The sequence below is a fragment of the Ochotona princeps genome, chromosome 4 (genome assembly GCF_030435755.1).
Source record: "Ochotona princeps isolate mOchPri1 chromosome 4, mOchPri1.hap1, whole genome shotgun sequence".
Classification (NCBI taxonomy): domain Eukaryota; kingdom Metazoa; phylum Chordata; class Mammalia; order Lagomorpha; family Ochotonidae; genus Ochotona; species Ochotona princeps.
The window spans coordinates 44007952-44023639 of NC_080835.1; the positions used below are offsets into that span (position 1 = coordinate 44007952).

The window sequence follows — 15688 nt, forward strand, 5'->3', positions numbered from 1 at the left end:
CATGAGCTGGGCAGGGTGAGGCTGACCTCAGACACACAGAAGGTGCGCCTGGGATTTTCCACTTCTTCTGTATCATTCTACCTTTCTAGAAGTTACAGGGAAAAGAAGTTGAAGATGGGGGAGGAGAAGGGACAACCCTTAGCTGCAATGAAGGTGTGAAGGCAAGTCCTGGTCTACTCTGGAATGGAGTTTCTGGTACACAGAGGCCAACTTACCTCTACTTTTTCTACTACTTGCTTCCCAAAGGAGCAAACTTTGGTGGAGCAGGTAACGGTCATGTTTTCCGAGCTCTCGTACTGACTGGTGACACCGTAAAAAGCCCCGGCATCGTCTTGAATATTGCAGTTCAAATCAGCCTGTTGGAAAGAAGCGAGGTGAGCACGTTACCTTGGGGTCAGAGGAGTCGGCCATACTTGCCTGGGGCCAGGGAGCCAGTGCTCCTTCAGATACCAGGCCTGGGAACTGGGTGCCCATCTGCACAACGCCCTCCAATGCCACGTAGCACAGATATGTTCTGTATCTGAATTCACACTGTGCCCTGCCATCCTCCTGTGGAATATAGGCAGAAAGCAGGATTTGGTCTGGATTCACAGTCACACATCTTGGAAGATGCTTAAAGAACAGAGGTCCCTCAGGGGACAAAGCCCTGGGTGACATACCTAAAAACTGAAGGCTTCCTAGAAGTGATCACCACCAGAAGAGAGATGGCATCTATCAAAGCCTGGCTTGCAAGGATGCAAAATAACTGGCACAAATTGCCACTCCTGTAACACCTTTTCATTACCTACCGGCTAGGCGAGGCTCGTGCAGACACCACAGAGGGCCTCCCCACAACCTAATATGGGGGTCGGCTATATAAAATAATTATCATTCAGGGAGAAAATGAGCAGCACATCAGAGGCACTCCAAGTTCAGGCATGAATTTGGGCACCACTTTCAGCTGAAGAACTTAGGAAAGGGATAGTGAGGACACTGTGGGCAGGAGCTTGCCAAGCCTTCTTCCAGCCACAGTGCAGGACGCAACAGGAACAGGGGCAGCAAGTGAAGTTTGGGCCCAGGTGGTGGAGTGACAGAAACGGGGTGTGGGTTGCATCCTGTATGAATGACAGAGTTGTTAGAAGCTTTGATGCCAGCAAGTAATGCGACTGGAGAGCAAGGGTGCGGCAGGATCCCTAGGGAAGGAGGCTGTGGCAGTGTTCTGGTCTCTGTTAGGGTTTTATTGTGGCCCTCCCCCCATTTCTGTGAGGGAAACATCTCTCGAAGCAACAGTGTAAGAGGGGTTTAGGACCTCGCACTCATGCCCAGTCTAACAAGGTGGTAAGAAGGCTTTCAGGAACGATTCTTCCCATGTGCCCTTCCAGCGACTGCTTAGCAGGATGCAGTAAGACCTCCCCAGGTGTGGGCACAAATCTCACTCCTTGACAAACCATGCTGTCCTCGGTATTCTGTGACAGCAGCACAAACTAGAACAAGACAGTCATGGCTTCATGTCTTCCCTCCCTTCCGCACCTACTGAGCCCTGCAGCACACAGCTTTGACTTTAGAGCTGGGGATAAGAAAGAGCAATCCAAGGTTGAGCCAGCCCCTGCACAGCTGGGACTTCCACTACAGCACAGATGTCACAAGGTCAGAGAGGTGGGGGCTCCTGAGGATGAGGGAAACCTTGGGCAGGAGGAACATTCAGTGAGGGAGACAGTAGAGGTTGCACGGCCAGTGAGAAAGACTTACAAAGGCTGAGGAGACCCAGACAGTAATGGAGACCATGCGGCAGGAGAAACGGCAGGTGGGAGGATCTGGGTCTGCTACAACAGGTGTGAGCAGCAATGGGGCATGGCCAGGTCTGCTTTCCAAAGAGGCAGGCCCAACCCCAGCCAGAGGAGACTCAGGAAGTGATGAAGGCCAGGCTCTGGGTACCAAGGAACAGTGAGAATTTGGGGCAGGGGATCTGATACTGAGATGGGGTTTTGTATTTGGTGAGATCTAGTGCATAGGAGCAAATCACACTGACTGGCACTGCCCACCATGAGGCCCTCGCTCAGTCTATAAATGTTTAACAAGGTCCTGCATTCGAATTTGGCTTGATTTGAGTATCAGGAAAATGTCCTATTTTCCACCTCCAAGTCAGAAAATCATGCACCCCAGGTTGCCCATGCTTACTTCGTGTGTCAGGAAATTCAAAGCTAAATTCAGTTGCTCAACCTATAATCAACTTGCCTCAGGTGCTTTTAACAGCTTCTAACCATCAGTATATAGTTTTTTATTGGTTTGCAATCTGAAATTTAAAAAGATTTCTCATATTTTGCTTTCAGAATTATACAGGGCATACAGTTAGGAAAAGCCAGTGTTCCTGCTAGGATAGGAGGTGAACTGAGCAGTGCTGGCTCATGAACACACTGGTATGAGCAAAATCTGGCACTAGGAGAGGTTCTGATGGAGGAGCCTAGGCAACTCCTCTGGCAGGACACAGACCCGGCAGGTAAGCGCAAGAAGCATGGAGGGAAACAGCCCAGAAGAGGTCACGGAAAGTGTCCCACTAGCATACATTTGGCATGGGTCGGGGGCAAACCAGGTTGAATCGGTTCACGTCATCCACTGGCAAATCCGAACGCTGGAAGTGTGGGTCAAGTCAGGTTCAGTCGCGACAAAAGCAGTGCACAACACAGAATGCCAAGGTGAGGTTGCCTGTACCGATGTGACCACAGCACCCAACCAGCACACGTGAGAACCAGGAAGGGAAGGGGCAGAGTCGGCAGGGGAATAAGGGATGGTTCCCCTGCTGGACAGCTACTCCCACTGGAGAGTGTGAGCTGGGATGGGGGTAGACGAGAATAGGCAGGGCTACAACACCTGTGCGCCTCATGTGGGCCAGATCAGGGAAAAGCCAGGCTGGGCTGATTATTCCTACTGGTGCAAAAAAGTCAGAGTGGGTGAGGGTTGTTTGGGCTTAGCCTCAGCATCAGCTGGCAGAAGTTGGCACTGGGGGCTAGTTCTGTCAAGTTAAACCACAGAACCACCTGGAGAGTGCATAATCTGGGAGTGGGAGTGGCCTGGGAGGGAAATAGTGGGCTCCTCCCTCTTGGGTTACCACCCCCCACAGGAAAGCGCGAAAACCAAGACAGGGGCTGGGGTGGCTAGACAGAGAGGCACTCAACAACATCCGTGAGGGCTGGATAGTTGAGCTCGTTAGATGGAACAAGGTTTTTATATCATTGACATGTATAAGAGCAGAAGGGGATGTGGGACAGACTGGACTAGTCTGCCACACATACTGGCAAACCAGGGTAGGGGGCGGGCCTGGTGTGGGTTATTGTGGGTGGCTCTAACTAGGCTGCAGCTCCCACTGGTTTATGCGAGGGCCGAGTATGTGCTGGGCAGAACCAGGCTGGACTGCAACACCCACTGGTTCCAGTGGAAGACAGGGATGGCAACAGTACCAACCCAGCAATTGAAACCACCAGCTGATTGGGGCAATGAACTGTGCCAGGCCCTGTGCTTGTTAGTACATACAAGAATCTGGTCTGGGAACACCTCAGACAAAGTTTCTTTGGGGATCCCCACAATCGAGCTTCCGGACTCTTCTGACCATGAAAAGACAGAGGACAGAACAAGTCAATCAACCACCTCAGCTATATGTTGGCAATGAAAATACGGGGCAAACAGAGGCTCTAGGATGGACTATGTCAATCAGTGGATTCTTCAATGACCTCATCGTGCTTGGAGTGGAGAGAGTGGCAGCAATTCAGAACTGGAGAACTATCAAAACCATTTGAGCAAGACCCTCGCAGCATGCCCCGCATCTGGGACCTGGGGTGGGTGGCAGACTGGGTGGGGCTTCTCCTTTAAAATCCCCTTTTACATCAGATATATTAAGGAAACAATACGGAATTAATTATTTTGCCCATCTTCCTGTAGTGCTTGAACATTTTTGCCCTAATTATGTCAAGATTGTCCAAAAATTAATTAATTAGTTAAAAAAAGAATTATACAGGGCATAAATCATAGATAAATAATAGATAAAAGATCCAGGAGCATGCTCCTCTCATATTCAGAGGTTCAATATCTGGCGTCACCAACTAGCAGGTCAGTGGGGCATGATGCATGCCCCTCTTGCAGTGAGCAAGCCAGGTCTGAAAGGGCCCCTGTGTCAGCCTCAGCTCCAGTCTCCAGGGCACATTCCAGGCACAGTAGGGTCCTCAGCACAGGCGTTACCACCCAGCACCCACGGGCCACTATCTCCCTGGCGCACACTAGCAGTAGGCCTTCAGGAGCTGCTGCTGCTCGTTTGTCTTGCATCTTTTACAGCAAGGCTCTGCAGGGTGGCCTGGGTGGTTGGCAGCAGCAGGATGATCAGACAGGGGTTCTTCTCAGTGGGATTTACACTCTTGACATTGGGATACAGTTTGTGCCAAACAGCTTCAGCATTTTTTTCAGATGAGATTGGGTGCGTTCAGGGTGGTATGGCTGTAGACTAGCATTTTTCTCAAAGTAAAAACATTCACGTGGCAAGCAGTGCGGTGGAGGGAACCAATCAGTACAAAGGGTGCAGTCTCTTCTTTCTTGTCCTGAGCTTCCCATTCTCCCCTGAGGTTACCAGTGCCACTGTTGCTTCCAGTGCCTTTCAGCGATATTTAGCACAGAGAAGGCTGGACACATTAAGTCTGCCCCCCGCTCCGACTCCTTTTGTTATACAAATAATACACTCCTCTAAACCTTGATTTTACAGAAGCATACATATTTAACTACACATCTTAGCAGTCACATAGCATTGACCCAGGGCCAGTAGTAAGAATGACCACTTTCGAAAACAGACAGCCACACTTCTCGGTGGCTGCACATTGCCTCACTGCACGTGTGTGCTGTGACTTAAGGCACACTGTACTGAGAATATGTGCTATGCTCCCCAACAAGTTTATGCTGAGCAAGAATGGGACATAAGAAATTATTTTTACTTTTCTTTCAATGAAAACACAATGCCTAGCTTTGAAAAGGTATGTTCATGTGCTTGAATCAATAATGAACTCACTGTGCAATTTCATACTGTGGTTTAAGCGAACTAGTTGGCTTTCATGCCATCATGCTGTGTTGAAAGGCTGAAGAACAGGCTTGAGTGGTTTGCTGTAAGGAGTGGAGAATGGGAAGAAACACACGGGGACAGACAACAAGGTGGTGGTCACTGGGAGCATCTAGGGAGTCTGGTTGTTTTTAAAAGGTCAATTTCAATTTAAACTGCTGGAAATCTTTACAGTGGTCACAATTCCACCTGAGTTGAGTTTCTAAGGCAAGGTAACACAGCTGTCCCAGGGTAACACGATCCTGTAATGCTCTATGCTAGTTCTGACTAAATTTCTTTTAACTTTAAAAAAGAAAGATGCAGAGTTTACTTGTTCATGGATATTTCTGTTTTTTACATTCTGTGTGACAGTCATTCATGTTGCTGCTGTGTGTAGCTCAGCCATTCTGATTACCACAGTCTTTGAGAAATGCCACAACGTATCCTATTACTGATGAACCTTCTGAGATATTGCAAACTTTCTGGGATACTTTTTAACAGATTCCATAAACCTTGGGTTTAACTGTTGGTGTAAATCTAACAGGTTAGGATTTGAAAGGCTCCCAATGAACTGTAAGTAACCAATTTGTCATTACATGTGCTTTGCAATCACACTCGAAGAAGGAGCGTAATAATGGGGCCACTCAACCACAACACAGCTGCTCTTCAGGAATTTTTTAGGAGGAGGTATCGATGTGGAAGGTAATAATCCGTCAGCTGATGGCATTACAGATCTTCCAGAAAGAAATGTGGTCATTGAACTGTCACGGAGCAAGAGTAGTATCAAAGAAGAATGCAGGCATTAGATCACCGACAAAGGAGGTAAACTCTATAATGAGGCTGGGATTCTTGCTGAGTTCATTACCACCCCTACTGACACACCTCTCACTCAACTAAAGACTCAGAATGTACTTACAAAGGCGAGGAAATGAGGGAAAAACAACATATTGCTAGCAGAGATTCAAATGATGTCTGCCCAATCAGCTTTTATTGGACCAAAGACTATCTCTTTTATAAATGCATATAAGTGTAAAAATTGCAGAAACAGCTAAAATTCAGCAAACATATCTTCCTCATAAATTCCAAATTCAAACTCATAACAAGCTAGCCACACACAAAGAGCTTGTCACTGGCTGGGCTCTGATGTGTGTGTGTGTGTGTGTGTGTGTGTGTGTGTGTATATATATATATATATATATATATATATATATATACATATATATATATATATATATAAAATAAATAACTGAAAATGCTGGCTGGGAGGGCAAGTCCAGGGAGACAGGTCCTTCTAGGAAATCTCAACTGCCCAAAGCACCACCTGATTTCAGACAGCAGTCCTTTTCCTGGCACAGCAGCCTGCCTTGCCTGACAATTATTTTCAGAAAATCGTGCTGGGTTAGCTCTGTCAGAGAGCCCTTTCTCCAGTTTATTAGTTTTCCTTTGCTGTTTTACTTGATTTTTTGTTTGTTTCAGACAGAGCTACAGATAACAGTTCTACCTAGCAGTTAATTCTCCAAATGCGTACAAGGCAGGGGCTGGGCCAGGCCGCAGGGTAGCAGATAGCAGAAGCCCTATTATTTGAGCCATCACAAGCTGTCTCCTAGGTCAGCACTCCCAGGATGTTGGAACTGGGAACAAAACTGTGATTCCAACCTAGCTACTGGTATACCAGCTGCAGCCGTCCTAACTGAAAACTTCACCACTGGGCCATATGCCCCTTGATGAATGGCTTAAAATGACATATTTCATTTTACGCCTCTATAGGCAGCAATCCAACTGTGCTCTCAGCAGGTTAACAGCAAGGTGTGGCCTGGGCTGTGTTCCCTTGTAGGGGTGTTCTGGGCAGCACTCACATTCCCTGTCTCAAGCTTTTTCCTCCATTTCTATAGCCACCAACACCATTGAGTCCCCTCTGTAGGTCACTGCCCTCTCTTTCCCACTTTGAAAGAACCTCTCGACTATACTGGGCTCTGCCACCAACCCCAGATTCCATACACACTTGAATGCCCCTTTTCCAGGTGATACAGTCACAAACACCCTGGACACAAGGTTGGGGACCAAGATGCTGTCTGCCACAGCTGCCAGTGTGCAATCAGTGTCCCTGCCCCTTCCACCCACTCTCCTCTCACTTTCCCTTCAGCCCACCTTTCCTCTGCCTTCCATCCCATAAGGCTCCCCAGCTTCAGTGTACATCCCAGGGTTTAAGTTCTGCGCTTGGTTTTAGGGAAGCGATGCCGGGGCCCCAGACCTCCACTCCATGCTGGGTAGGCCTTTGCGCATGCTACGTCTTACCTGTCATCATCTGCTCTCAGATTGCTGACTTGACAGCACAGCCAGCAGAGGGGAAGGACTATGAGCCTCTTGGCTGAGTCTTGGGTTTCCCATCCTTAACCACAGAGAAGACCAAGTTTCCTAAGGCGACTGTGGTGACGCCAGAGGGTCACGCCTATGAAATCCACCCGTCAGCCATCTGCTGTAAGACAGCAGCTGCTGGCAATACCCAGAGTCATCCCATCTCCTTGGGCATCTGAAATACTGACCAGGGCAGAACCAGAGAGTGGCCCAGCTGTGTGGACTCTCGACTCTTCCGAGGGGAGAACTAAGCCAGGGAGGACAGCAACTGTTCCTGCAGAAGCTGCACACTTCGAGCCTTGGGAGAGCTGCAGCAGGAACAGGAGGAAAAGTGAAACCCCCTCCCCACAAACCTCCTTCACTCCCCACCCCACCTCCCTGCTTCACTGGGTGAAAGACTGCTGGCAGTAATAAGAACAGGTAAGTGTTAAGGGAGTGAGGGGGCAGGACCAGTGGAGGGGGGGATACTCTCTTCCCACCCATCTCTCCCTTCTGCCCTGAAAGGGTCAGTGGGAATTATTTGGTTGCAAAAATGAAAACATCAAGAGGAGGACTATCCATGACAAGAGACAGTCTAATGGGCGCTGATGAATGTGAGGAGATGCTGGCGTGTTCAAACCACCACTTTGAACCTCTCCTCTCGGTCCTCTCTGAGCAATGATCAAAGGACCAAAGTTTGAAATTGTGAAGCAATTTTTTCCAATGGCAGCATCTGGCTCCTTGGCAGGCGGCACTGGGAGCTGGGCCGTGTTGTGGGCGGCTGTCCAGGGATGCCACATGGTAAGGTTCGGCCAGGCAAGGCAGGCCTCACAGCTGCTCCTGCAGGCGCCAAAGGTCAATTGCTCACCACTGGGGCATTTGGGTCAGAAGCAGACAGGCAGGGGGCTGCAGAGATAGCAGTCTCGAGGGGGGGATAGTGCATCTCGAGAAGGATGACTACCCCCAAAGCCCCTCTGCCTGTCTCATTAGCACACATCTGCATCCGGGCCCCCACCAGTGGGGAGAGTTCAGCTGACCCTGTGAGGAGCGTGCCACATTCCCACTGCCCAGATCAGCACACTGCACTTGGGGAGAGTGAAGCAGCCTCTCATAGGACCGCCCGATGTTGAGTGTCTTCACTGGCTGCCACTGTGTCCCTGCCCTCTTCAACTGGACAGCAGCTGTACCTCTGTAGCCACAGCTGTTTTAAATAAGAATAACAGAAAAAAAAACACCCTCAGCCGCCTGCTCTTCAAGATACTTCCCATTAATTATGGCATACATTTACATCCACAAAATAGACAATTTTTAACAACACCATGGAGGGCCCCTTTATTGTGCAGGCTGGCACCCCTATTTGAATTTCATAAACATTCAGTACTTCAAAGAGTCTTAAAAGCTTGCTCTAATTACAAAATGTGCCGCTTGAAGGACTGTTTGCATTGCAAATTTCTACAAATACCAGCATTCATTAGAAAAATTTAATTAACATCGCCCATACAACTTCAGGTAGGGTCAGAGTCCTGGCTAAAGGCCGCTGCTTCCCATTGGAGGTATCCAAGGAGGACTGGGCACCCAGCTGAGCTGGCTCTGTTCATCAGGTGTGCCCTGATAACACTGGCCCAGGACCGCACTGCCCAGGCAACAGGCCCTTCTCTGGCCTTGGGATCTTGTGTATATGAAGTCTTTGACTGAACAACTGCCCCAAACCAACCAACTGCATGTAGCAAAGTAACAGTTAAATGTAGGTAAGACATAGGCTCTTTGGTAAAATCCGCATTTAAAATGAATAACAAGTACCATTTTAGTACATGGGAGAGGTGGGTCTTAAAAGCTCATAGAAAATGTGCATTATTGAAAAAACAATGCTTGGATTCCAAGATGTTTTGGATTCGAGTAGATTTAAGTGTTTAGTTCCATTTTCCCATGGCTTATCTAAAGTCCCCATACGTGTGTATCAAGATTCTCCAGTGTAAAACCAAATGGTATCTGTGCATATGCAGTGTTTGTTGGTACATATTGAAAGTCCAGAGTGGAGTCGGCCCCAAGCTTCTGAGGGGTGATGTGCGTGAGGATGAGCTCTCTTTTTTACTCTATTTTTTTTAAAGGTTTTTTCATTTGAAAGACAGAGTTACACAGAGAGAAGAGAGAAATCTCTTATCTATTGGTTCACTCCCCAAATGGCCACAATGGCTGGAGATGAGCTGACCTAAAGCCAGGAGCCAGGAACTTCTTGTGAGTTTCCCACATGGGTGCAGGAGCCCAAGGACTTGGGTCATCATCTGCTGCTTTCTCAGGCCACAAGCAGATTGCTGGATTGGAAGTGGAGCAGCAGGAACATGAGCCAATATGGAATGCTGGCACCACAGACAGAGAACTAATCTGCCACACCTCACTTTGCATTCTTCTGAATTGCCAGAAGTATTCATAACAAACTTGTTCTGCTTTTTTACATGTAAAAACTAACAGTGGGAAGAGGCTGACTGCTGAACAGACACACCCTGGATCTACGCCTGACACAGGGAGAAAGCATGTCCCACATGGCCACAGGAGCTCTTCTTGACAACCTATCCAAGCCTTGCAAAATTGGGTCTGGAAGTAAGCAATCACCCTGACAGACCCACCGCAGTTCTGTCCTTGTTGGAGGCACAAAGAAAAGTGAACTGTGTTTCTGCCCACAGGACTATGGCTGGAGGAGCAGGTGCTCCATATCTGCCATCCCTCAGTGTAAGTTTAGCAGTAGCTCTAAGAAAACAGTGGCTCGTCTGCAATCCTGGCAGGACACAGGGTCAGCCTTCACTCAAAGGACCCAGGACTGAAGGCATTTTAGCCATGACAGCCCAGAAATGAGTTCTCCCATGCGGTCTAAGCAATTCCCAATTTCAGAGGTTATGCCTGGATGCTCTCAAGGTTTAGTTCAATGGTTGTAGGGGAGGCAGGGGTCAATATTAACAAGGGTTAAGAGATCAGAGAAGCCCCAGCTGTGGGCAATGTCCTAGGTTGTATTGTACCTAGGCACGTGTTACGTTGCTGGGAGAAAAGCAGCTAATAGCTGGCAGGCATTCTGGGCCTGGTTAATGTCAAATCTGTGTTAACCATACTAGTGTGCCAGCCAGCAGAGCCCTCTAGCCTATTCTCTCTCTCTCTCTCTCTCTCTCTCTATATATATATATATATGTATAAATATGTATTTTGGGGGGGTGTCTAAAGATACATGGGGGATGGGGGATGGTGGGTCCTTGAGCTCCGGGGGTGTGGTGGAGTTTGGCAGGGTCCTTAGGTCTGCCTGAGCTGTGGCTGCTGGGTCCATGAGTCCTGGGGCCGGAGGTGTCCAGCAGGGCCTGAGTCACTTGGCCTGGGTCCTTAGACTCATCTGAGTGGTGAGTGCCAGGTTCATGATCCCTGGGGTCTGGCAGGATCCGGTTTGGGCAGCCCAGGGTGCCAATGATGCCAGGCAAAGTGCACTGACCATTTAGCAGCATGCTTGTGGAGTCTTGTGGACTTGTAGGGGGTCTGGGGGATGGCACAGGTGGGGGCATGCAGCGACATGAGGACTCACATCCAGGATTGGTGGTCTGACTGTCACATGTATGTTTCAGAACTGGGCCTCCTCAAAGGAAAAGATGGAGCAGTGGATGGCAGGCCCAGAAGCACACGGAGGACATCTGGTATCATAGCAGAGGAACGAGGACAGAAGAAATTGGACAACCACCCCAACCAAGTGATGACAGCAAATATCTAGGCAAATGGAGACTCTAAGGTGGACTATGTCAGCCAATGGACTTTGGAAGGATTTCATCATCCTTGGTTTGGCGAGACTGACAGCATTTCAGAACTATCCAAACCACTTGAGTGGAACCCTCAGAGCATGCTCCACATCAGGGACCCTGGGTTGATACTGGGTGGCCCCATCCCTGGGTAGTAGGGCAGTTGGGAGGCTGAGTGTAGCACTCCCCTTAGCTCTCCCCTTCCTCCAGATATAGGAAGAAGTAAAAGGAAGTTTGGAAACAATGGTCTCAACCACTTTACCCTAATCCTCACTTCTTCTCACCCTGATCAACTATGTAAACACCAAAAATAAAAAATAAAATTAAAAAAAATAAGAAAGAGAGAGAGAGAGAGAGAAAGAAAGAACAGAGAAAAACAAAGTAAGCTTTGGTGCTCATCTTCCAGATAGTCATGACCTGTGGAATCCATCAGTTCATTCCAACCAAGGTTTATGTTGTCAGGGGACTGGACTACACTTGGAGTTGTGCAAGCCACAGTGCCCACAGGGACCTGAGCAAGTTCCCAATTCTCTGCACAGCTGGCCTCATCCCCTGAAAACTCCTCCCAACTCTACTTCCACTGACCAAATTTTTAAATGCACATATTCCATATAGAAGTGTCTAGAATGAAGTCCCACTTCCACCTCTGCTTCAGATCTGGCCCCCTTCTACTGGATCTGGAAGGTGGCAGAAGACACAACACTGCTACCCATGTGAGAGGCCTAGATGGAGGTTTCGGTCCTTGGATTTGACCCTGGTCCAGCCATGGTTGTTGCAGGCACCTGATGAATGGAAGATCTCTGTCTCTGTTGCTTTGTCTTTCAAATAGGTAAGTCAAAATGAATAAATATTAAAAGAGAAAGAGAGAGTGAGAGCTTCAGTTCAAGTGGGATGCATGAGGCCTTGTAGAATATTTTCAAGCATAAAGGGTTCTACACTGCCTCCTGCCTCTACAGCAGCCTCTGTCCACACCCCCACTGGAACTACTGTCCAGCGCTCTGTGTCTGGCAGTCAGAGCCCCTGCCTCCTGCCCGTTTCCAAGTTCTGCAGGAGCAGAGTACAATTCAGTGACTCTGATGGCAACACAGTGTGATGGTGTCCTGCGCTCCCCTCTTCCTCTTCCTGCAAACTCCCTGGGAATGATTCCTCAACAAATCGTCAGGTGTTAACAGGATCTGACTCCACAGATGGGGGTAGCAGCTTCCCTCATGCTCCCTCACTGAATGAAAGCAAAGAACTTTACAGCCACTGACTCAAAAAACAAACTCGAGAAGTTTCCACACACTGCGCTGCTGGATACACTAAGGCTATAGCGGGAGCCCTGCTCCCATGGCGAAGCTTCCACAGAGCTGGGCAGACAGGGAAGAAGCAATTCCAGGCAGTAGCCAAGGCAGGTAGTGCTGACAAGCTCTAAATATTTTTTCTTATGAAATCGCATGCAAATGGGAAGAGGTGCAACCATTCTTATTCCCTTATTCCTGTGCGTGAAATAGCAGAGCCTGCCTACCAAGAGATGATTTTTTCATAAGGTGACAGTAATCATATAAAAACACCATCCGTGAACTTGAGCTGTGGTTATGCAACAAGGTGGAGGAATCCACCATGGTGGGAGGGTTTGGGGAGGGGTGGGGAGAACCCAAGTACCTATGTAACTGTGTCACATAATACAATGTAATTAATGAAGTAAAAATAATAAATGATAATAATAAAAAAAGGAGGTAAATGGTATAAAGCAAAAAAAAAAAAAAAAAAAATCATCCGCCTGAGTAAAACCGAATGTGTATTATTCCCCAAGCACCACTGAACACAGCGAAGTTGCTAATCTTTCTTCCACTTCTATCTGCCATCACTTGCTGCTGCTAATTTCAGGACTTAACACATTTTGGGAGGAAACACAAGCAGGGGAAAATGAAAAACTTGTGGAGCCGAAAGGCCCTTTCTTAACTGACAGTGGTCCAAATCACGGCTGCTACCGCAGGGTGTTCATGAACAGCTAACAGCAAGGACAGCAGGCTCCCAGCGCTAGACTTGGAGCTACAGTCCCAACCCACATCACACACTACTCAATGGCAAAGAGGTTAGATATTAGGCCAGAGGGGCTGGGCTGCGAGTCTGTTCTGGGAGCTCGCATGTGCTCAATTTCTGCTTCAATATAGTGCAATTGTTTTATTTACAGTGAGTGTCATTTTGGTTCGCAAATGTGGTTTTGTTTCTAACAATACACAAATATCTTCTAAAGGTCTGGCCCCCTTCCAGATAACTTGCTTCCCCTTCTGTTTCATAAGATCTTCTCACATCTGTTGTTAGTAAAGTAACCTCGTCTTCTCTTCTTCTAAAAAATGTGTTAACAAAGTAAATTAAGGCAACCAAAAGACACGAACAAAAAAAGACATGAACACTTTGTATCAAAAAGATACCATCATATTTACAGCTGCACTGTTCACAGTTGCCAAAATAAGGAATCAACCAAGGTGCCCACCATCAGATGAATGAGTAAAGAAAATATGGCATATAGACACCATGGAATATTCAGCTATAAAAACAAAATTCTAGCACTTGCATTGGGATGGTTGCGCATGGACACCTTGGAAGGCTTCTTCAGACCAGGTTCCCAATCTGGATTCTCTCAAGGACTATTAGGACAGACAGAAGAACTCTGAGGCCCTTCTAAAAATCAGTAGTTTTGTCTGCATTTCTTAGTTAAATGTATATTTTACTGATTTAAGTAAATGTTGCATGGCTACAAATGAACTCAGCTGCCATCCACACTTGGGTTTCATCCTTCAGAATGTGTGACCAAATCCCATCTACCTCCCAGCACTGGGAATCCCATGGTTACACCCAAGACTGTGACCACTTTTAAAAAAATTTTAAATAAACCGTGCTAGGTGTGGTACAATGGCTCAATTGGCTGAATCTTCCCCTGAAAAAAAATATATATAACTTTTTGAGGTGTTTGAATGAGAGATTGAAATAAAATTTTTTAAAAATACTTATTTTTTTATTGGAAAAGCAGATTTATAAAGAAGAGATGGAGAGAAATATCTATACACTGGTTCACTCCCAAAGTGACTCTAATGGCCAGAGCTGAGCCGATCCAAAACCAGGAGCCAGGAGCCAGTAATTTCTTCTAGGTCTCCCACACGGGTGCAGGGCCCCAAAGCTATGGGGCATCCTCCACTGCTTTCCCAGGCCACAAGCAGGGAGCTGAATGGGAAGTGGAACAACCGGGACTTGAATTGGGGTCCATATGGGATCCCAACGCATACAAAGCAAGGCTTTAGCCACTGAGCCATTGCACTGGGCCTGAGAGATTCAAATTTAAGTTAACATTCCACTGCTCGTGGTGCCACACAAGCATATAACTAAGACAATGAAGGAATGACACATTTTCTTTTCTTTTTTTAAAAAATGTATTATTATTGGAAAGCTGGATATACAGAGAGGGGGAAAGACAGAGAGGAAGATCTTCCATCCGATGTTTCACTCCCCAAGTGAGCCACAATGGGCCGGTGTGTGCCGATCCGAAGCCAGGAACCAGGAACCTCTTCCAGGTCTCCCACGCGGGTGCAGGGTCCCAAAGCTTTGGGCCATCCTCGACTGCTTTCCCAGGCCACAAGCAGGGAGCTGGATGGGAAGTGGAGCTGCTGGGATTAGAACCGGCGCCCATATGGGATCCCGGCGTGTTCAAGGCGAGGACTTTAGCCGCTAGGCCACGCCGCCGGGCCCAACACATTTTCTTCAACACATCACAATCTAGTCTTTTGCCAAGGAATGGGCATGGCCCTCATGGCATCAGCTCTAAGCAGCATCCTGATTCTGGGGCTGTTGCAAAGGGACCAGCTGAATGTCTTAGACTAGAGAGAGCAGTATATATATATATAGGGTCTTCAGAAACATTGTGGAAAATGTATATTATTAAAAAAATTATACAAGGATTTCAAGATTTTCCACACCACGAAAAGAATGTTTAAATTCTATACTTCACAAACTTTCTGACATGCCATTGTGTGAAAACAGGCCTTGCTCTCCTGTTTCCACACATCGGAGTACCCCCTCACTGCAGAGGGCTGCTGCGAGTGAGTTATCATCCCCATCAGCTGGTGCATGGAGAACGTAAAACACAGCACAGAAACACACTGGCATAGTATTCAGCACTATAAAAAGAGCTAATTATGGATTCATGCTACCAGACAGGTGGATCTGTCTCCAAAATATTCTGCTGCATCAAAGCAGCCAGACACCAAGAGGCACGCACTGCCTGACTCCTCTTGCGTGAAATGACCAGAGAAGATACACTGGTACAGACAGGAAATGGGCAGAGCGCACCCTTTCGGAAGGGGAGGAAATCTTCCAAAGTTTGATCATAGTATGGGTACACATATCTGTAAACTATTCCAAAAAAATAACTGAATTTTGCAAAGTTAATGAAATGAATGAATTTTAGGATGTGTAAATTACACCTCAAAAGGCTCTTTCAAAAACAAATCTCACCAGCCACACAGTTGTTTTTAAGGGCTTTGGGGTACCCCACAAC

The 15688-nt window shown here is 47.5% G+C and overlaps 1 protein-coding gene across 9 annotated transcripts in view; it reads right to left on the minus strand.

Annotated features, from left to right (window-relative positions):
- TEAD1 (TEA domain transcription factor 1) overlaps positions 1–15688 on the minus strand; it is a 255049-nt gene that overhangs the window by 11543 nt on the left and 227818 nt on the right. For all 9 annotated transcript variants that reach the window (XM_058663362.1, XM_058663363.1, XM_058663364.1 and 6 more), the window contains one exon: positions 216–356. In XM_058663362.1, the coding sequence (XP_058519345.1) occupies positions 216–356 (141 nt within the window). The remainder of the gene's footprint in view (positions 1–215; positions 357–15688) is intronic.